The 22,536-nt window shown below is 37.8% G+C and overlaps 1 protein-coding gene across 1 annotated transcript; it reads right to left on the bottom strand.

Annotated features, from left to right (window-relative positions):
- Nucleotides 1–1,571: 1,571 nt before the first annotated feature.
- Nucleotides 1,572–21,708, bottom strand: LOC141934293 (prostatic acid phosphatase-like). Its single transcript, XM_074849659.1, has 11 exons — nt 21,595–21,708; nt 15,632–15,727; nt 13,363–13,449; nt 12,261–12,413; nt 9,519–9,617; nt 8,027–8,131; nt 6,869–7,001; nt 5,380–5,462; nt 3,456–3,562; nt 2,713–2,882; nt 1,572–1,771 (listed from the first exon to the last, which is right to left on the bottom strand). The coding sequence occupies exons 1-11, from the start codon at nt 21,706–21,708 to the stop codon at nt 1,653–1,655; spliced, it is 1,266 nt and encodes a 421-aa protein (XP_074705760.1). The 3' UTR covers nt 1,572–1,652.
- Nucleotides 21,709–22,536: the final 828 nt, after the last annotated feature.

The following is a 22,536-nucleotide window of genomic DNA, read 5'->3' as shown; positions in this document are numbered from 1 at the left end:
TGCAACGATGTTTGGAAAGTGCAAGTGCACAACCCTTTGCTATGCTGTTTGATTTATGCAATTTAATATCAATACATCTAACTACACCACATTTTAAATGTGTCCATAGCTGTAATATTGAGAACTGATCTCTAGATCAGTGGTAGCTGACTCAAGCTCCTGGGCTCCAAGTTGCAACCCACAGATGTGAGTCAAAGTCAGTTCAGAAGCAGTGTATTAAACACTGATGTGATGCTACACCTGAGCTAAGCAGCTCCATCTCTCAGCTTTCTCTAGACTTCTGCACTTCAACAGGACTCATTAGCTTGAGCACATGATTGTTCAACATATCTGTTGGGCTGAACATGCTGTTGGCACCTGTCTGTCTAGTTGTCTCGATTTTTAAGAAGGCTTCTCCATGTTAATGTAATTCACAGTATCCTCTGCAGGACTATGGGATAAAAAAAAAAATCTTGATTCAGCCCTTGAAACATACGATGATAAGGAGTATTTTATACAGTAATGTTAGTGCCTGTGACACTAGTTTATGATACTAGAGAGCAATTATGGAAACATTCCTTGCCCTTAGGAGCTTACAATCTAAACAAAATATATTGCACAGAAGAGATCAACATACAAAAATCAAGATCATTTTCTTACTGTCAGTGCTTGTTTTACTAACATAACGAATTTTTAACAGGGCAAGGAGTTAAGGGAGTTATTGTAAATTAAAAAGAAAGGTGATCACAGAGTGATATCACAGAGTGATAGCCTGAGGAATCATTGTAAGAGTGGCTCAAAGAAATAAGATTATAGAAGAGACGAAAAGCAGGAAAGGGAACAGATGCATTATAGAAAAGATGCAGAGGAAAAGATCGTTCATGACTGGGAGTTCAGAAAAATATGAAAGCAGCGTAGCAACAGAAAATAGATTTTAAGGTATTTACTCATCTATATTACTGAAGTTGGGGGCACTGACCAAGATCGTGTTGCACTAAGCTTCTGGCTTGAAGCCTGGATATGTGATAGAGCTTCCCTGAGTTTTACTAATTTCAGTGAGAGCTATAGTAGTGTAACTCCTTTGAAAAGCAGGCTGCAGACTTTTATTAGCTGAAGGCCAAGGTCAAAACTCATGCATAGATTTGCATGAGTAAATGCAGAAACATATGCCCAAGTGCGGGTATGAATCTTTTTCACATAGTAATTGCAGCTTCTGTTCACTGAAAACATTTTTCTGTGCATCAACAAAATAGCCATTTATAAGAAGTAAGGAAAATATTACAGAATGCGATTTTCAAGAAAGACTCATTGAGCAGCAGAGGGCTAAATGGTAATAGGCAATAGAAAAAAAAGCATAAGCAATAGCATCCTTTCCATCCCATCACCCCACTGGTTGATTTAAGAGTGGTTAATAGTAGTAAAAAACTTAAATATATAAATTGGAGTAATTCCATCTTCCTGCAAAAGTAAATTCTTGACAATAACCTATTTCAACAGTATTTCCCACTGCAGATGTTTAGTCTTTTAGGAGCTAGGCCACAGATACCTCAGCTCTTCAAATTTAATGAATATGCTTTGGAGATTAATTTGGCCAGAGCAAACTGATGGATATAAGCAACTTAAAGGATTGCTTGATGTCTAGCTTCTCTCCCTTCAATTTCTTTACCTCCCCTTTAAATGTCTTGGTAATTGTTTCTGCGCCTGCAGCGTCCATAATGATAAAGGAGGTAGAGTAGTACAAGGTCAAAAATGAATAACAAGCCCACAGCAATGTCAAATCCGATAAAAATATCTGTGAAGGAAAAACAATAAAGGAAAATGGAGTTAATGAAAGACACACATGTATATCATTTTACATACAGAGATAACAGTCTAATTACAAATATGTACAGTGGAAATATAGTTACATTTTGTTCACAGTTCTGACAAGATGACATGGCCAGCGTTTACCGACATATGCAATGTAAGTACAACAACATATACTTCAATCCTGGAAATGCATAGATAGCTTTCTGTGCATGGGTAAATCTTACTCCTAGGTTTTCACAGGGCAAGAGGGACCATGTGTGGTTAATTAAAATGAGGAATTACATCAGGGATCAGCAGAACATCGAATATATGCAGGAAGGGGGAAATACCAGGACTATTGGAAAGTAGCATGTATTGTCTTCCCCTTCATTTCCCTCTTGGAAATAATATTTAGGCAGGAAGAGGTTATCAGCTGTCAGTTGTTGGTAGTCTGAGGCAAATAGCTGCTATATCTGCATGGATCATCTGCACTCTGTCTGTACAGTGGAGGTTAAGGTATCCTCAATACATAGCACGTGTGCCAGAAGTACAGATGCATCAATCTTACTGTGCATGTGGAAGCTGGTTTTGCTTTGCGTCTACAGAAGGTCTGATGTGTGCAGCATACACAGGACTCCTTGCATAGCACCTACACCCATACTTCTGTTGGACATTTTCAACAAGTGGAGCTGTAGTTTTGGCCATGGTCTTTAGGTAGATCTTTATGTGAGTATGCTAATAATAGCACTGCCTTCACCTTGGTGGGCATGTCTACTCTTCACGTTTTCAGAGAAATTTAATTTCTGTCAGCTTTCCCTGTCCGTAGTAAAGCTGGTCCACACTTGTTAAAAGGAGATCTATCGATTATGTGAAAGATACGAAGTTTGGAGCCATTGATAAAATTTCTCCATGTCTGATGTAGAAAATACAGAGCTGTTACACTACCTTTCGTTTTGTCTTTCCTCCCACATTCTTTTGACCAGTTTTCTGTAATTGTAGGAGAAACTAATTCAGCAAACTTCTCAAGGGGACAAGCAGAGGTGCATCCTGGCAGAGTGAGTAGGTAAGGATCCTTTGAAGAGTCGTTCCGATAATGCATTTCAATGCTATATCGCCTGATTAACAATATTGAAAAGATTTTTTTTAAAAGGTTCTTAAATAGAAGTTTTCCTATTTAGAGACAGTGTTGGAAATCAGCTTTAACATCCTACTCTAGAACCTGTTCTTCAAGAATGGAGGCTTTGTGAAAGATATCTGCAAAGCCTCCTTTGCCAAAGTTGGTTACATTACTGCACAGATCACCAGTCAGCTCAGAAGGTCCTTCTGAAGACTCCTTGAATGGCAACAGCACCAGGCTCTTCTAAGCCAGCTGGTTTACCTTGGGATTTATGAGATGTCTTGGAAATGTTGCTATCATTTGAAAAATCAGGAAAATTTATTTTACTATTTACTTCCAGTTGGTAAGGCCTGTTTTCTTTCTATCTTTCAAAGCACACAGATACACGCATGCAGCAAATGTAATTTTTTCCTGGTTTTAATATAAATTTGTGCCTGGGGACTGCTCAGTGAAGTATCAGTTTAAAATGAGTTTGTATCTCCTCACAATATTTGAGTGGAAAATAATTTTGGTGAAGGGGGAACCAAAGTCCAAACTCTCTTTGTTCTTTCATAGATAAGAAGATACTTGCCCACTGCTTTCTTGGTAGAGTTCAAAAAACTGGCAAGCAGCATATGGTGGCAGTTTTCCATTGAAAATATTGAGAGCAATCTGGAGGGCCCCAATTGTGGTGTCATGCTATTGGAAAAAAGAAAAAATCCATCCTTGAAAGTCAGTTAAGTCAACTACCATTTATCCAGAGTAATGAGACAAGAGCAGAGAGGGAGTAGAAATCAAGATAAATGAAAACCTGTGTAAATTTGACCATAAAAACTTATTCAGCATATTCACCATTGGGAAAAACATGTTAACATGTTTTACATACAGGCAACAGGGGGCATTTCCAAAGAGTTACTGCAGTATGTGTCTTACATCATCTGGCAGTATTTTAGAGACATAGTTACTGGGAGAAAGCAAGATGTGGTCTGAGAAATAAATCTAGTTTTTCGGTGCATTTTGCTATTCCTTCCTTTAGGATTTTTTTTGGTTCCAAGGTCAGATTAAGGCAGTATAGTTTTATGTCCTGTGGCATTTCAAGTGAAGATACAAAGTACTTCTTTCATGTAGTATACCAGACAAACAGTTGTGTAAAAGACTATTCTCCTCACCTCCACATATACTCCAGAACTTTTTAAATTGTTATTCCTTGTGTCTGGACTTACACAATAAAATCTCAGTTTGGCTTCTATTTTGATGGAATCAGTTACCCACCCACCTGCAGTCTCTTCCTCTCCCCATTATCCCTCTGCTTGCAGGGTATCCCAGGAGGAGGAGCTGAAGGAAGGAAGTCCAAATACCTTGATGGCTAAATTTTGCAAGCATCTTCATATATATATTTGCTAGGCTTATTTATATTATAGTATAACAGTTACATTTTAATTGTTATTCAGGATCTGGAACTTTTTAGAGTGATCAGTTTTCAAAATAAGAGTATACTTGGCCCCAAGGCATTAAAGCAGCACTGGAAATTCTGGATGCACTTTCTCCTTTTCAAAAAGAACATAGTAGGGCTAGAAAACACATAGAAAAAGCAGGAAGAAAGATTTAAGGTATTGAGCAGTTTCTATATGAGGAAAGATTAAATAGGGTAGGACTCTGTCTTGGAAAAGGAAAGATGGAAGAGGTGTGACAGAAAATAGTAAATTCATGAGTGACCCAGAAAAAGTGGATAAAGAATGACTATTCCCTGTTTCTCACAATAGAAATGCTAGGAAGGAGCTAAATCAGTACTAAGTTTCAAAAAAAATAAGGAAGTACTTTGTTTTTTTTAACACACAAGTCATTGCCACAGGATGTTGCAGAGGCCAAAAGTACAAATGCATTAAAAAAGTTATTAGATAAAATGATGTAAGAAAGTCTGTCAAGAGCTATTAAGCACACAGACGCAGATTCTATCTCAGGAAGTCCCTAAGTCACATATTTCTGGAAGGTTGTGTCAGGGGAAGCATCACTCTGTGCTGGCATTATTCTCACATTCTTCCCTGCCGTTGGCCACTGTTAGAGACAGGATAATGAATGAGCTAAGTGGATCTTGGTCTGACCCAAATGGCCCTCTTCATCCTCTAAAATAAATAAATAAAAATAATCCACAGCTGTATCATCCCTTCTTAAGCAGAGGAAGGATTTGGAGGCGTAGCTGAAGTTCTGCTATGTGCCAGCATCTTCTGGGTTAGGAGCACTTAAGGAAAGATGCAACTTATAGAAACTGCACCATTAAGTTGCAGAAAAAAGATGATAAAATACATAGTTTTCTTTACTGAGTACAGTTTGACTGAAACTGAGGTGAGATCCATGCTCCTGCTGTGTTTTTGTACTGACTGGTGTTCAGCTTGTTAGCTGAATTGAACTGTATTGTATTATTCTTTCCTTTAACTTACAGGGAGACTGATTATTCTCTTTAAAGTTTTTTTACTGGTAAAATCATAGGAAGATTTATGAAAGATGAAAATACTCACGGCAGAGTAGACCTCCATTTTTCTTTGTTTTGAAGAATTTGCAGCTTGCTTAATACTATTTAAAATAATATTCACAAGGACACCTTAAAAAGATGGGAAGAAGGAAGGGGAAAATGAAGAAAAAATATTTGCATAGAAACAAAAAAGGCAAAAGATTTTGAGTATCAAATAGAAGACAACTAATCAGGCCCCATACTAATTTTTTAGCTTACTGCAAGTCCATAACTAGAGAGAAGATATTACAGAAGTGAAACATATCATTCATGTTCCAGGTCAAGTGAAGTGGCAGAAATCATCTAGAACTATCCTGAGAACTGGGGCTAATGACACTTTCGGTTTGGTTATGCTGAGACCTCGTCTCCCAACATTTTTTGCCTGTTTGCAGTGTTGCAATAATGACAGCTGTGTTAGCCTCCTCCTCTCTAGATGCTGAAGAAATATTTTTGACTGGTTACTTCCAACAAGTCACACAGTATCAATTCTTAATTTTTCCAAAGCTCTTTTATACTCCTTCTCCAGACAGAGATATTCTAAAGCCAATGTGATAAAGGCAGCAGAAATTCCCCATAGAGCAATTTATACCATTCTAGGGAAAGAGGGCATGACTGGTCTGCCTGTGAACACTAGGAAAAAAGTCTTGACCACACGATATGGCCAGCTACCAGGTAGTGGGCTTTAATGCAGGGCTGAGCCTTTAATTACTATATGGCTTGATCCAGTGAGGTACATGCCTAGACAATGAGGCTGCTGGTAATTCTGTACCTAGGTCTAGACTGCAGGGTAGGTGCATTATAAAGCCTAGCCCCAAATGGTCCAGCCTGCAGATACTCAATCTCACTTGAATGTTTTGTGTTTCCTTGTTTGGGTTTGGGTTTCCTGCTCATGGACATGATAAATGCCTGGGTTCTGTCCTAAAGTACTGTTATATATGCATAGCCTGTGCACCTCAGTTTTGGATCTAAGCAGTAGCCTGAGTTCTTGCAGTACAGGAATATCCTGAATCTCTCCTCTTCTAATCTGATTGGAATGATTTGGAGCGTCTTTATATCAGTCTTTCAGAGGTCTACCAATGTGTTGCCAAGGTTTTGGAACAATATATAACCAGTATATCAAAGGGAAAAACAAAGATCAGGAAACAATTAGAATAAATGTTGGAGAAACAGAACTAACTAACCTAATGCCAGACAGGTAATGATCATGCCCATGAAGACTTGCTTTTTTCCCCTTGGATTTCTATAATCTTTCTTAAAATCCTAATCTCTTAAAAAACTATAACTAAAGACATTCATGTTTACAGCTTGTTTCAGTATCTCATCCATGCAAATGACAATGTTCAGCACATATTTTCATGCTTAATATGTCATCCCATGTCCATAGTTACAAATCAAGGTTCTGTATCAGTATTTTTGCATAAGTAAGGTGACAGGATGTTACATGTTATCATAAGCATTGTCTCCTCTTTTCTGAGAGCTATGTATTTTTTTATTACCTCCTTGTAGTCGTGATTTCTCTTCTGTTTTATAAAGCCCAAATAGCGATAATAAGGACAATTCTGCCAGTTTTTCCATTTTGTCAATTACATCTTTGGTGGCCCATACAGGAAGAGTATAATTGTGAATATCCTAGTGATAAAGGAAAAGAAAATAATGTATTTTTCTTCTACTGTTTTCCATCATCCTGTTGCCCAGCCTCACACTACTACATCTGGACTCCCTGAGGCTGTCCTGCAATTCTTTGCCCCGTGTGGTTTAACTCATCAACATGCCCTGAAATACCCTTTGTGGGAATGGGGATCAACCTGAAGTGGGTGAATGGGAAGAGGGGAAACACCTGTGTGAAGGGCATCTCTTGTAGGTATAATGTGTCTTGCTATAGTGATATATGTTTTCAGTTTGGTAGTGTGAAAGATTGCAGAGATATGTCTTATCCTTTTCCCTTCAGGGTCTTCAGGGTATAAACTAGCTCCAACTTTTCACATCTTTTCCATACAGTTGTCCAGACACCAGTTTCATCACTGCAGACAAGTGTCACTCTCCAGTCCTGTAAGAGTGACAGTGTCTTATAGCATCTAAGTGCCTCAGTGTGTGGAGGGTATGTTCAACAACCTTCATGTACTGCTGATAATGATGAAGGCCAAATGGAATCATCCCATGCTTAGGGCCAGTCTGATTTTATTCACTGGGACCAATCATCATCTCCTAATTGTCTAACTGATAGATCATAATCTTGCCTCTCATTTTCACCATCTAAATATTTTGATGTTTACCTGTTGATAGGTTAAAGCAAATAATTTCATTTTCCCGTTAAAAATCATAAATATATCCTAGGCAGCATACTCAAATAATTCTATAGCAGCCTATTGGGAAGGAAACCTGGGGAATAAAGGGAATGGATTTTGGTACCAGTGCTTCAGGATAAAAGATCAAATGGAAACAACCATTTCCCAAGCTGTAAACCATGTTTTTGGGTTATCTTTTACCAGTGCACTAAATTAGAATTTAGATCCAAATTAAAAAAAAAAAAAAAAAAAAAAAGCAAATCCAGGACAGAAGGTAATTCATTCCTATGCCTTCCATATTACTATGGTTTAATTAAAACCTCACTTAGGAGTTATTTTCTTCTCCAACCTCTATTGCCTTATTATTACCTCACAGTGCAGAGTATCATATGTATTCCAGAGCTGGAAGTTGTCCAATATTTTAAGATTATTTAGTTCAAGTCCTGTGTTAACTGCCATTGTTTGTAAAAAATCCTGGGGGGAAAAAAGTGAAGAGTATACCACAACTACTCAATACATATGGAACATATATGCATACAGATTCATTATCACCCAACCTGGAAACAGAGTAGTGTTTAATTTTAATTGTAGCAGAAGATTTGATTGCAGATTTCATTTTGTAACCATTTCAAGATACTGATCGCTATTTCAGACACTGCTTTTTCTCAGCCCTGCTATGGATAAGTCTGGTGCTCTCTGCTGCACTCTTCTCTCCCTCTTCTGACTGCTCCAGCAGGCTACCTCAGTCACCTCAAGCCTTCAGATATAAGGAAGAGGAAGGTGCTAAGGGAAAAGGAATATGAGAAAAAAAGCGAGGAAAAAACAGAAACTTTAAGAGAAGTGAGGCAAATATTCAGGATGAGGCAAAAAGAAATTGAAAAGAAAACTAGGTTTTCCTTCTGCCATTGAAGAGGAGCTGAATATCTAAGTAATAGTTCCACAACAAATCCCATAGGGATTCTTGCTATGTGCTACCACAGGCGAATGAAGTGACTCGTTAATTGCCGTATTACTTGTTTCGTACTAGTAGCTAAGAGAGAGGATAGCTATGAAGTCATAGTTCACCTCCCTGGGAGATGAGTGAGGCTGACCAGAGTAGCTGAACTAGCAGAAAATTAGAAATAAAGCAAAAAAAGAAAATGTTGGATTTAGTCCAAGCACTAAGCCTGAAGTGACTTTGAGAGAAAATGTACAGGTGCAGTCAGGGTATGAGGAACACAGGACTCCTGCTTTTTTTTGTGCAGTAGTGCTGTTGCAAAGTGCATGGTAGCAAACAAGAGAGCAGCAATAACTACTACCTGGAGCAATTATTATCCACAAGAACATGGTTGCTTGAGGCAAGTATACCATCCATGCACCTACATCCTGCTGCAGCACTGGAATGGAAAATCTGAATCCCTGATGGTGAAGATTTGTGTCATGACCAAAACAGAAGCATGTCTTCTGATGGATCCAAAATGCATTTCAGAGAAATTTACATAAATCAGACTGTATGCATGGTTGGGCTTGCTTTAGTTCTCTGTTATAGTGTCAGCTTCGGAAAATCACAGCAGAAAAGCATAAACCTTCCCAAGTTTTGGATTTATCAGTTTTTTTAGAATTGATTTTGTGCAACCCTATAAAGCTGGAAATTGCTACATCCAGAAATTTATTCCCCCTCAGATTGTGGAACTTTAATTATATGCAGCTCTAAATAGTCTCATATTGACCTAAATTTCTGATTTTAAGAGACTCCTCAGGATGATTTTTTTTGCATTTATTTATTTTTGCATTTTAGCAAAAGAAAACAGTGCAATTCCATAACTTCTCCGTCTTAGTTACTTTCCTTCTCAGATTTTGTTTGCTTTTTATTTTGTCTTACCATGTATGGTTGTATTCTATTTTGAAATTCACTAGATGTTTGTGTTTCATTCTGAAGTTCATCAAAATGAGGACAGTCACGCAGAGGAAAATTCAACCTCTGAAACAAGAAAAGTAGAACTTAGAATAGTTCTAGAATTAATTAACACACCTCTAGTTTTTCGAATGCTGATCTAATATTTGTTAGATACATGGTCATGCTACAGCTACTTCATAATGGTTTGTTTGGGTACCTTGTTCATTAATGTAGTGAACATAAGCAATGGACTGTGGTAACTTGACTTTTCAGTGGCTGCTTGTGTCTATGATAGCTTGATTTCCCTCAGTTTAACTGATTTTGGCAAAAAGCAATTATGCATGTCTGTCAGGGAATTGCTTTGAGAAACAGATCAGGATCCATGATCAGAAATTTAAAAAGCTATGATTTCCCTCTTAATTTCTGAATCCCCCCAGATGCAGCTTGACTCCACCTGATACTGGAATCTGAATTGCTTCTGTACCTACACATCCTGCTCTCATCTCTTTGGAGGTAAGCAGTGTATTATAGTAAGTATTTTAAATACTAATTAATGGACAGGACTCGAAACAAGAGTGACAAATAAATTGTGCTCCTGAAATATCAAAAAGCTATGAGCCTAATAGCTCTGTTCTTGTTTAGGGATATGGTTCACTTTTAATAACTCCAAGTGTATTTTGAAGTCACCAGATAGTACATATTCGATCTGAACCATGTGTGAATACATATGTGTCCACCAAACTCTGTGCTCTGGCAAACGTACTTTATGCCAACTGCAGATGGACAGATGATACCTGGTCCAGCACAGAGTGTCAGTAAAAAGTTATGATAAGCAAAATAAGCTTGTGCTGGTCCAGCACTTCATGTCACACCACAAGAGCTTTTCTGACCCAGCAACCAATATTATCCTATAACCATACAAATCATGTCAAGGAACTGACTTAATATACAGTGGAGATATTAACTTTATTATCTATGGATTATGTATGTGCAAGAAGGTCTACTCTGTCTTGGGGTGAACATTAGCAGACTGTACTTCCAGTGCATCTCTTTTGTCTTTGATTTATCAACATGAAGCTTGCAGCAGCTACCAACTGACACTAGCACACTTTCATTTGGACAGTTTTCCAAGGGTGCATTTTTTCTGTAACAGCAGCACACTGGAGAGTGAAGACTCAAAGCTGCAATATGAAAGTAGGGAATGTTGTTTAATTACACAATAACAAATGTTTCTCTTGCTGTATGGCTTAATCATCCCCCTCTAGGTGTTCTTAATTAAGCCACTCCCTTTGGCCTCATTAAGCAGTTGCCTGTTGGGTCTTGATAGATTTCAGTGGCTGAAAAATAAACTGTGATTAGGGTTTTCTACAGGACTGTACTTGACCTCAATTTCCCACGTTGTGTTGCTTAGTGCTTGAAAATACCCTCAAACATCTGCTTGGCTTAAGGGAACAATTTTTTTCCAGACAGTTTTCATATTTAACAGGAATTTTGAGTTTTCGCAGAGGTGTGTTTCAGTGAAACATCAATACCCACTCCTGAAGCAGCTGCAGAAGTGATGAGGTAATAGGGATTCCCACAAATGAGCTTGCCTTCTCTAAACAGGTCATTGCACTACACTGTGATTCCCCTAAGGGCTTTGAGGTTTTATTTGGCCAAAGCTCTAACCACTTTGATGCTTTTTCCATCTTCTGGTGAAAGAGTTTCCCCTGGTGTCCCACATTTAAATAACAGTGACAGCCTTCTTTTCTGTTGAGGGAGAGTTAAGTTTCAAGATGAATCACATTGTGTCTAACCCAGTTTGTGGAAACCGTTTGTCTCTGTACCGGCTTTCAAGTATGGCCTCCAAGAATGGAGGAATGCCAATGGGAAGTAGGTGTGGCCACCCACTAATGACAAAGCCCATCCTCTGATGTTGGTGAGTGGACAGGCAGTTATTTAATAGGGTTTTTTATACATTTCCTTAAAGTCAACTCCTGTTCTCAAAGGCAGAAGAAAATTAGCCTTTCTGTCATTACACTCAGTAACTTTTTGCCCTTGTTCAACACACTGTTCCTTACACAGATCTTGTCATAGGATCCAGTGAAATTAAAATCTAAATCTGACTCAGGCAGAGAGAGCTACATATGGTAAAACTCCTACAAGACCTATTATTCAGGTAGGTCTGCTCTTATTATGAACCACAAGGCAAGTGCTAGGGTTTCATTAAATGTTTGTATAGCGCTGAGCATGAAAGGGCCCTTGTCTGTAATTAGGGTGCCTAAGTGCTACCAGAACAGGAAAGTAATAATTGAGAGGTCATTACAGTGGCTACAGTGGTGAAAATTCTATTCCTTGAATAAGCTATGGAACAAACTTGCCAAGGAGGGGAGGTCTGTCTAGCTGATTGATGCTTAGAAAAGCACTTGTTATCTATAAAGGTTTAGGGCAACTTCCCTATAATACTGCCCAAAAGTGTCCTTGCCAGGAGAAATGTTAGAGCTGTACCTTGAAGAAAATGGTAATGTGGGTGACAATTCAGGTATTCTGCAACTATAGAAAGATTTTTCATGCAGCAATTACAGTTGACCTATGACATATTTGTCAGCCAGTAGCTGCAGTTGATGTTTTCTATTAGATTAAACTCAAAAAGAATAGAAAATATTTTTAGTTTTTTCCCCCCTTTTTTCTCTTTTTTGCTTCTGGGAAAGTTGAAGGCATTATAGGAAGTGTCCAGCCAGTACTCACCCGCTCTGTTGATTTTTGAAAAATATGAACTGGAATGGGTTGCCAGAGAAGCTCAGGGTTCCAGATTTGACTGCTAGTTGGTGGAAAGAGGCCAGAAAGGTATGACTGGGCACTCATAATGGTGCGATCGTAATCCGTACTTTGAATGTAAAACTGAAGATAGAATGGCAAAGAGTTAAAAATAAAATGGAAACAATAAAAATAATAAGGAATTTTTACCCAACTCATCAATCCTGGCTTCTTGTTTTCAGTTTTATGATTTTGCATAAATTCAAAACAGTGAAACCATAACTCAGCTTTCTAGGGCCCTACTACATTTGCATAAATGGAATTACCAAAGCATCATTCAGTTTGGAATCTAACCCTCAGACTGAACTAAGAAGAATGAGAAAGCATGATTTAAAAGAAAGAAGATCTCTGTCTTCTGAGATTCAGAGGAATGTTGACACGTGTAGCTGTGGCATGTAGGGACATGGTTAGTGGTGGACTTGGCAGTGTTAGGTTTACAGTTGGACTTGATCTTAAAGGTCTTTTCCCACCTAAATGATTCTACGATCCATCTGCTATACCTCAGGAATGAAGGCACTTAGAACCATAAACAACTCTTGGAAGCATGGCAAAGCTACAGACTTCTATGTCTTCCCATCAATGCATCCCTCATGTATAGACCAAAATGGTAGTGGTATCTTCCCCACAATGGATCTGTACCATGTGACAAGCACATCCAAACAACCGTTAGATCACTCTTTTACAGGATGAAGTATGTGAGCATGGCCCATCACATGGCTGGATATGCATTCACCTTTCAACAGGGCAGAACAATATAGGGTCACTATGTATAAATTCCCAATTCATTTGGTGGTGTGGAGCTGTTCAGTCCTGGAAAACCAGGCAGTGGAAGACCCAAACTGAATGTAGGAGCTGAAAGTTAGACTCTAGTCTGCGTTTTTACCTTGACATAAAAGCCTGACTTTCAGAAATGTTCTTCTATTACCTTAATTTTTCCATTAATGAAATGAATATGATGATGTGCTTTTATCTAGCTCAAGTCCGTAGTTCTGTTATGCCAGAGGAATGTCCTCCAGACAGTTCTGTTATATACCTCTTGCCGGTTGTATGTGCTGTTCAAAAAGTTGGAATATCTTTTCCTCATGTACTGTCCAAGTTCAAATAGCTGCTTCATTCCAGTCTGCAAGGCAAGCATACAGATTAATATTAGATTAAGGTGTTTGGAGAATCTTAATGTAGAAGTTTCTTTTCTTTTTTTGTCTTCAGTATTCAGTTTTTAAGTGATCATTAACCATTTGTATAATGTAGTGCATAGGTTGTAGGTGATCTAGAATTTTTAACAGAAATACTCGTTTATATCTATGAAAAAAATGATACATTCTGAAATGTTAAGGCTCCAATATCTGCTACAGGAAAGGCAATGCACCTGATTCTATATAAATACTGTTTCCACAGTGCTGTAGCTCCGTAGATGCTCTTGGAGTTATTAATGAATAACATCGTTCTTTAGAATGCATGTCAATTAGTGTGGTGGTGTGCTTCCCTCCCCCCTACCCCCCACCCCCAACCTTCCTGCTCAAGTGAAAACCACCAGTGGTGATCCTAATGGATGTGTCTCATCGTGATGGCTGCATCGGGCTCAAAGTGGATTTGGGAAAGACAGATAACAACACAATAGCCAAAGGCTAATTTGAACAATGCACCCACCTAATCACAGTGCTGGTCAATGTCTGTCACATCTGGAAGAAACACCTGTAGTTGGTATGTAAATATAAGCCAATTATCTTATTCCATAAATAGTGGACAGCCCAGGGCCTGTTGAGCTCTCCTGCATGGCCACGGACTGCACACCAGGATCTCCCTTTGAGTAGGGACGTCTCTCAAGGCTACTCCTTGAGGCTGAGAGAATCCTTATCACATCAGATACTCGGTAAGTGAATTGGGAATAAGTGTGCTGAAACTTTGAAATCTTAGCTAAGTGATACAAAGGGTTAATTGTGCACATATAATCCTCTAGACATTACCTATTGACCAAGTCTGGGACTAGGGGGGATCCAGCCTCACCTAGACTCCTCTCTGAGAAGGAGTTTAGAAAGCAAGGGGGTTCTCACTGAACCTCGTGATTCAATGGGAGGGTCTCCCTGACAGTTTTGTCTGACCTTGTCCTCTATGCAGTAAATGATCAGGTGTACCTTGCCATCGAATCTTGTTGAACCAGTGTTGCATTTACTATGAAACCTTGTTAAATCACTGTTTTATATCAATAAACACATTACTACTTCTCTCTTATGAGTGAAGTGTATCACTCCGTCCGCGACAGTTAGTGACAGCTGAGAAAGGATGATTGATAACCTAGTATTTATTATTGTCATTGCTCTCTTTGATCAACCTGATAAATTTGTGGCTTGCATTTCATGCCTTAAGTAACGTCCTTCCACCTTTACCTTGGTGCACCTGCAGTTGTCTTAGACTGTACAGTCCTTTCTGTTATTCATTTCTAAAGCTGTGGGCTGAACTTTTTAACCTTCAGCTGTCAAACAAGTACATTCTTACTACTGTTGCTGAAAAGATAATAAAATGGCAAAAAGCTCCCCAAAAAATACTGTGCCAAAGCAGGAACTTTTTTTCTTCTTACAACATAAGCTATGTACCTGGGGAGAGTAATGTGTTGCCTGAGTGTCTGAATTTTACACATCTTTGAAGCCACACTTCACACACTAAATGCTGAACTGTCTCTGATTCATGCTTGTACATGAAGTATTATTAGAAAATACATTGGCCTCTCTTTGCTCCAGAATTTCAAAAACAGTTAAAGAGCTAAGGCTTGATGTCAAAATGCCAGAGCAAGAAGTAGGTTCAGGGCATCCTAGTGAAACTCTGGGCTGAAAGCAACCTTATTAGGAGACAGAGTGTCCTCAGAGAAAGCCTTGTCCTGCAAGACTTCCTTTGTTTTGTAAGTAGGAAGTTGCCAGTCAGGTGTTGAGATGTGGACTCATCACTTGACCTGGTGGGCAGGTGTCATTCTTTTACCCTGTCACAGGGCCCAGTGCTTAATGGTCATTAGAATTTCATCAATGTTTAGAGTATAGACAGTGTTTAAACTTGCCACTTGTTTGAATGCAGACACACTATCAGGAAGTTGTTGCTTTTAGGAAGGTAGTTATAAAGCTACAATGGACAAGATTTCAATTTAACTGTAGCTGGATGAATAATGTTGCAAAAATATTTATGAATTACAGGATATTGCTAATACCAACTACCAGTACTTGGGATTTGCTAATGTTTCTGAGACACACATAAAAAAATCTGCCTACTTCCTATTTTAGTAGCATATATAAGAGCTTCTAAGAAAGTCAACATACCTTGGTAAGTTGTCCAAACCCCTGGGGCCATTCACTTTCTTTGTGTAGATCAGTTGGAAAGTTTACAATTGGTGTTCGGTCACCATGTCGGAAAATCTAACAATATTACCAATAGAAAAAAAGACTTAATTACTGTTAACATTCCTTTCTTACCTAGCTAGAAGTCAAGCATACAGTATACTTCCAGTGCCACTTTTCAAATTAAAACATGGGAGAGTATGCAGAAACCTAGTCAAGTAGGATGGGAGTGCATTCTTTACACACAAGTATAGGTATAATTATTTAGGAATTTAATGGGCACGAGCCTGATGATTCTTCCTCCTAGAACATAAAATGAATCAGCCAAGATGTTAATGCTGAGATGACATCCATACCTAGGCACCTGGACAAGAAATCTGACTAAATTTGGACGCTCAGAGCCTCTGAATATTAAACTGATTACTGATGTGGTTTTATTACTTTGACATAGACATTTGAAACTTTCGGTAACCGCTCTTTTCATAGTAGTATCTTTAAAAGTAACTCCATGTACACACGGATCTTATGTTTGATTTCTCAATCATCCTAAAATATAAAGATGAAATAGTATAAACATTTACACTGTCTGTTTACTTAATATTTATTAATACTTTAGCATACATGTATGAAAATACTTTTGAAAGTCTGTAGGACTTTTTTTCTGTTAAATTCAGTGAGAGCAAAGAGGCTGTTCACTTTATTACCCTGGACACTCCAGCATGGTGAATATTAGTACGATACATACAATCATATGATTTTTACATCAGAAACCTTAAATGAGCCTTTTCATATTTTTACTCCAGCATATGAAGAAAGTGCCAACCCTAGATTAAATAGTTCTGAAAAACTCTGAATTACCCTCCCTAAGTATGTCATGTGTGGTCTTAGAAAAAAAAGTTACACATGAAAGGAAATGCTGGAATACAAATTCACAGGGCTCCAGATAATCTTCTAGGATGCTGATCCAAACTGTTGCAAAAGTTACCTTTTTGTACCAATGTTCACATATCCAACCTCATTCCTGACTGCAGAATAGAATGACAATGTGGAAGCATGGTATATTTGTTCATAAAATGACGTTTATTCCATAATACTTTGCTAGTATATAGCTTGATTATAATTAATACTCTCCATTGCCTCATTAAGCCACATCATTCTTGCCCAAACTTTAGAGAGGTTTGTACACGCTATTTAGTTTGCCACTCCCACTGGGAGGTGTTTTGTGTTTATATTTTTCAAAATAAACACAAGCAGTGTGGCTTAATGTTTTAATTACAACACACACCCTTTTCATCAGCCTTCTGTACTAATGTGCACTAACCTGTGCTAGAGCAGGTACTTCAGAGATAGAAAATACTATCCTTTAAAGGCAAATATAATTGTATTTCTCCCTCTGTTCATTTTCTACAATAGACAGCAAGGTTTGCTAGAGTAGATGTTACCATTAGAACCATGTAGAAAACTGCTTATTATTTTTTTGCTTTGCTGGTTGAATTTCACTGAAGATATGGCCAACCTGAAACAAATATTTTTCAGCAAATCAAGGAGGTTTTTTCACCATGATCAACATGTTGATCAACATGAAATTGCACAGTTTCAAGAAAAAAACACCTTTTTTTCTGAGTTCAAGTACAGAAAAATAGTCCAGAAAATCTTTCTTAATTATTTTATTTTTGCTTCTCTATGCAATTTTTAATTCTGTACATGTCTTTTCTTACTAATCTGGAATCTTATTTGGTTCTTTATAATAATTTCTCAGTCCACCTCTAGTGAACGGGAGAACAGGGAAAGAGTTACATTGTCTGGTGATTGATTCAGTTGCATGCAAGAAAAATGAGTGAGGAGGACTTTTGTGTCACTGCTTATTTCCTTGGTGTTTTGACATGCTGACTTACATAGGTGTCAGGTAGGATTCATTAGCTTTTCTGGACAAGCTGATGCCTCTGTAAAGAATGAAGGTTAAATTCCCAATTACAATGTAGCTGCATACTTTCTTGTTATATTATCCAGCTTCACAGAAAAGCATTTTTATGAGTAACTGACAGTTGCTCAAAGTGACTTACATGATTAAATGACTATTTTTTTAGGCAACATGTAGTAATGGATCAACACTTGAGTAATAAATATGCACTTTTTATTAGTGAAAAATTACTGAAAATGTGTTAAATTTTAAATACTGGTTTATGATGCTTTATACTTAATGTGCAACATAACCCTCAGTGTGTATTTCACTGTCACAACAGTCAACCCCTAAAAACTTTCAATAAGCCAGAACAGAGTCGTATTTTACCTGAACGGAGGTGAGACAGCAAGGAGATCAAGATCAAAAGATACTCAATATGAAAAGATATGTGAGAGCAGATGTGAAGAAAAATACTTTCTCTCTTTGTAACCTTAATAAATGGAAGCGGTGGAGGGTGTTCTCTTCTAAAAAGCAGCACAGCTTCTTTAAGTCCACACAAAATAGAAAAAAGTTCAGTTCCTCATTTGTATTTCTGCATCTTCATTGCACAGTGACATATAAATATGATAGTAACACTAAGTTGGAAGTAGCAGGAAAGAAACAAATACTTCTAAGAGCAGAACCCTGTTTTTAGGAATTGAAGGACTAAGCTTGTCAGCCAACTGATTTTTTTTTGTGCTCAAACCTCCTTCTTGCTTGCTACTTCTGAAAATGACTTTGCTTCAGTTGCAGTTGGAAATGAAATAAGGCCCTTACCAACAACCACTTAACCTAAAAGGCTAACTCGTTCAGTCATAGCTACATTTTAGGAGACTTTTTTTTTTAATTTAAAACTTTCAGAAGAGCTTGTGTATTTGAAAATTTATCTTTTTCATTAGAACACCTGATACTGTTAGGGAAAGAAAATGTATCCCTACAAATCTTGCCTTGCTCATCAATATGTATTTCTCAACACACATCATTTGGATTTTGTTAAAAAGGAATTGATCCTTCAAATTAATTTAAAAATATGTGTGCTGCAGCATTTATTCCTCCTGGCCTACAGATTGCCTTCTTGACCTTTCAGAAGATATAGAACATGGCAGGATGAGCGAAAAGGAACAGAAGGCATCATAAAAGGTGAAAAACCACTAGAAATCAAGAATGAAAGGAGGGCAAGGAGGATGTACACAAAAAGAGCAAAGCTCACCTGTTTGGTATATTCATTTCAGCACTTCTATCTGAAGTGCTTCACCTCAGTCAGTTCTCAAAAGCAGTAGATGGATAGTTACGAAGTACCCCCTCCTTCAACTCTAATACAACTTTGAAACAGATTTGATGTCTGGGTTCTCCCATTCACTCTTTGTAACTTTGTGAGGGTGATCACTTCAGATCAAAATGGCCACATGACTCAGACTTTGGTCAACATGTGCTTCCATTGTTGTCAGGTGAAAAATCATATTGCAGAAAAACTGGTGCGGAGGAGAGGCTGAACTCAGAGTATGGCATGTGTAGTATATATAACATCTTCATTCAGAAATGCCATGAATTATAGTGAACTATCTGCCTCTGAGTTACAGTGAGACTCTTACAGACATTTTTATTGACAGACTCAACTTCAAACAAAAAGATTTATTATTCTGAAGCCAGCAATAGGAATGAAGAAACAAGAGAGAAATGAAACCAGTCATGCTGCTGCCGAATTCATAGATGCAGAAATACTGAGCATGTTTAGTCAAGGTTTTAAATGGCTTGGCTTGATTAGACAAGTAGATAACATGTTCAGTCAACACTTCCTATCCTGAGTTACAAGAAGAAAGACATGATGAAATCACAGTACCTCTGAAACCACACCACTTTGTATATATGACAGGTAAAATGAGTGCTTGTGTGGAGGCAGAAGTTACAGGTCAGAACTTCCTTATACAGAGGCAATAAATCAATATTTCAGTTTTACTTGGGTACCTGATGGTCTTAGATATTTCCTATTCTCTTATGTCTAATTTAAATCCAGTGCACAAGAATTATGGTGAAGGCTTATGTTTATACTTAAGAAAGAAAATTAAAATAACATTTTGACAAATTTTCTTGAATTAGAACTTTTCAGCCAAAAGGACTTGTGGCCAGTAATCAAAACACACAGAATCAGCACAAAGATGGAAATCGTGAGGACAGATCAAGACACTGCCCCAGAGCATAGCACAATTCTGTAAGTGAGCAAAAGGGAACATTTGTCATTTTTTCCCCCCTGTAGATGCATTTTATATTGTGTAATTCTGCTAAGAAAATTTTAAAAAGTCATTATGACATTTTCACAATGCAGTAATACTTTCAGGTGTAATAGCAACTTACAGAGTACAGCTGGAAAATGGCTATTGAATTATCTCAGAAAGATACCTTTTAGACTTACATTGACTGTAGCCATACCCTCATTATATCCCATTATATCAGTGTAATGTTCTGGGGCCAATTTTGATCCTATTTATTTATGCTGACTGTTCTGTTCCCATGAAAATTCAATCAGGCAGATTGGTCAGTCTGAGGAAAAGTATCAGGGATAAAAGGAAGTCTGTTTAAATTAAATTTATCTATTATTTTAACATTAACTGTGATAAGATACCCTATAAATAAAGTGCTCTCTTTTTTTGTTTTTTTTGTTTTTTGTTTTTTGTTTTGTTTTTTTTTTTAGTAGGTGTGGAAGGTGGCTGCATCGTTGTGGTAAGTAGCTAATTTTGGATAGGAAGCCTCTGTCTCCATAATGGTGAGCATTTCCTGTAACTCTTCCTGCAAAACCATTGCTTGTTAGAACAAAATAACAGCTGCAATTCAATAAAAGTCTCCTTCCCTTCAAAAAAAGTCTCCTTCCCTTCAAAGAGGTAATTCTCCAAGGTTTGGTGACTGCCTGATTTCATCTGTGTGTCCAGTTCTCCCTGTTATCATTGAAACAACATTTAAGTATATTGCAATACACAGAACGTTACTGGAATTAGCATTGAGTCCCTGCTGTGTGTAGTGTCTGATAGAGCAATAAGCCTCAGCAGGCGTAGGAACTGGTTTTTCCAGTGCATGCTGGCCTCTCTCCAAGTGGCACATCTACAGGGCAGCCAATAGACAACTAAGTATGAAATATTTTTATCTAGAGCTAGATGATATGTTTTGGGCACAGTACTTCCGTCTGTTACCTATATGTGCACATAATGTCTCAAACAGAGAAGGGTGGAAGAAGAAGATCTTAAAATTCCTATATATAAATGTGAATTCCAATCCCTACATCTTTGCATTTAAAATACCCCTTTAGACTAACTATTCTTTATCGTATACCTCTTATTAAAAAAAAGAAATTAGAATGAAAAGGACTACAATACAACCTTCATGATCCAAACTCTTTCATTGAATTAAACTTTTACCTGAGGTAAATTGAAGTAGTGCCTAGTTACTTTAAAATAAGAGATGGCCCATCAAAAAAGGATTACAGTCTGTTTTCAACCTGACTGCAGTTAATGCAACATATATCTCAAATCTCTATATAAAAATGCCCTTTTCTGTTTCTCAGTATACTGCTGTACCAATTTAGTTATTCTGAAATGAAAAATACTTTTGTTTTCATGGTAACTTCTGCAACATAAGCTTCAGCTTCCAAGCACAAAGAAGGTAGGCCATAATCGCCAGCTCTCAGACTGTGCATCAGTGTCAACTAAATTAAGAAAGAACAGGTAGACTTCGACCTCAGATCTCTTAACTCCTGTGCGCTATGCGTCTACCACAAAGCTAAGTTGTTCAGTTATCTTGAAATAATAACTAGGGGTCGGGAAATGAAAATTCTTGTAACTAGAGGCATTTTTATCTTCTTTAAGTAAAGTCTTTAAACTCAGTAAGCAAAAGGTCAGCAGTAGCTGTTTCTAAGTCTAAAAAGAGGCAAAGCAGCTGCACACCTTGTTTGATTTGACAGCCATATCAAATTCCCTGTTTTCCCCGCAGCAAAATAGAAGACAAATCTACTTACTACAACTACAAACTTCAGTTCTCTTTCAGCAGTAGTCTGTTGAAGCAGAATGAGGATAATATGAAAAGAAAAGCACAGGATCCTAGATGGGTTGGGAAGCTGTATCACTGCCATCCTGGCAGAAGATGAAAAAAGACTTCGTAGCTCCAGCAGCTGCTCAGGCTGAACAGCCCAGACGTCAGGCTGTACTTTCAAAAGGGGTGGAACTGCTGCTGGTGAATTTCAAATCCAAGAGGAATGTTGTGTGACTACGCAACAAATTGCATCGCTCTTTGTTTTCAAATTACTGTTTACATTCTATTTAATCAAATCATAATTCAGTTCCCTTTTCTCTGTGATATTTTTTGGAGTGTAAGAATGAGGTTAAAATACGAAGGAGTTGCTAAGCATTCCTAATGTTTCAATGTACCTGTTCTGTTTCCACTTCTCAGGGCTTGAAATTTTTCCACACTATGGCATAGCCACGAGGATGAACTTGGAACCAGGAGCCAGGCAATCTTGTTTCTCTTTTCTCTTTGCTGCTCAGTTAGCTCTCTTTTTAGCTTCCCTCCCCTCCTTTTTTCTTTCCTCTTCTACATTGTCACTGTGAAATCAGAAAGATTATTTCAAACAATTCTTCATGTAGGTTAAAATTACCAGTCCTTCAGATAAAATAGTTGAATAAATCAAATACGTTCTTTAAGCTCCTTGCTGAGCAGTTATTTGCTCTTCAATTTGTGTGTGTTGCTTTTCTTCTATCCTTGGAGTCTATCTATACTTCCCCTTTTGTAACTGCTTATGTCAAGTTGGTTTTTGGCCTCAATTCTTGAAGAAGTTTCTTGTGAACAAGCCTTGGAGCTCACATTTTTATTATTACTGGTTAAGAACACTCTTTCTGACAGTAGGTCACTGGCTTTGAGAAGATTGCTCAGCTTGCCTCTGCTGACTTCATGTCTATAAAAT

The sequence above is a fragment of the Strix aluco genome, chromosome 1 (genome assembly GCF_031877795.1).
Source record: "Strix aluco isolate bStrAlu1 chromosome 1, bStrAlu1.hap1, whole genome shotgun sequence".
Lineage (NCBI taxonomy): Eukaryota > Metazoa > Chordata > Aves > Strigiformes > Strigidae > Strix > Strix aluco.
The sequence above is the reverse complement of the archived record's forward strand: the minus strand, read 5'-3'. Positions and strand labels throughout refer to the sequence as shown.

Excerpts from the sequence above, each read along its gene's own strand:
- LOC141934293 (XM_074849659.1), bottom strand. The coding sequence starts at position 21,708 with ATGGCAGTGATACAGCTTCCCAACCCATCTAGGATCCTGTGCTTTTCT. Across the intron at positions 12,414-13,362 it reads GCACATACAACCGGCAAGAG|TTTTACATTCAAAGTACGGA; the intron begins GTATATAACAGA and ends TTCTATCTTCAG. Across the intron at positions 9,618-12,260 it reads TTCAAAAATCAACAGAGCGG|AGGTTGAATTTTCCTCTGCG; the intron begins GTGAGTACTGGC and ends TTCTTGTTTCAG.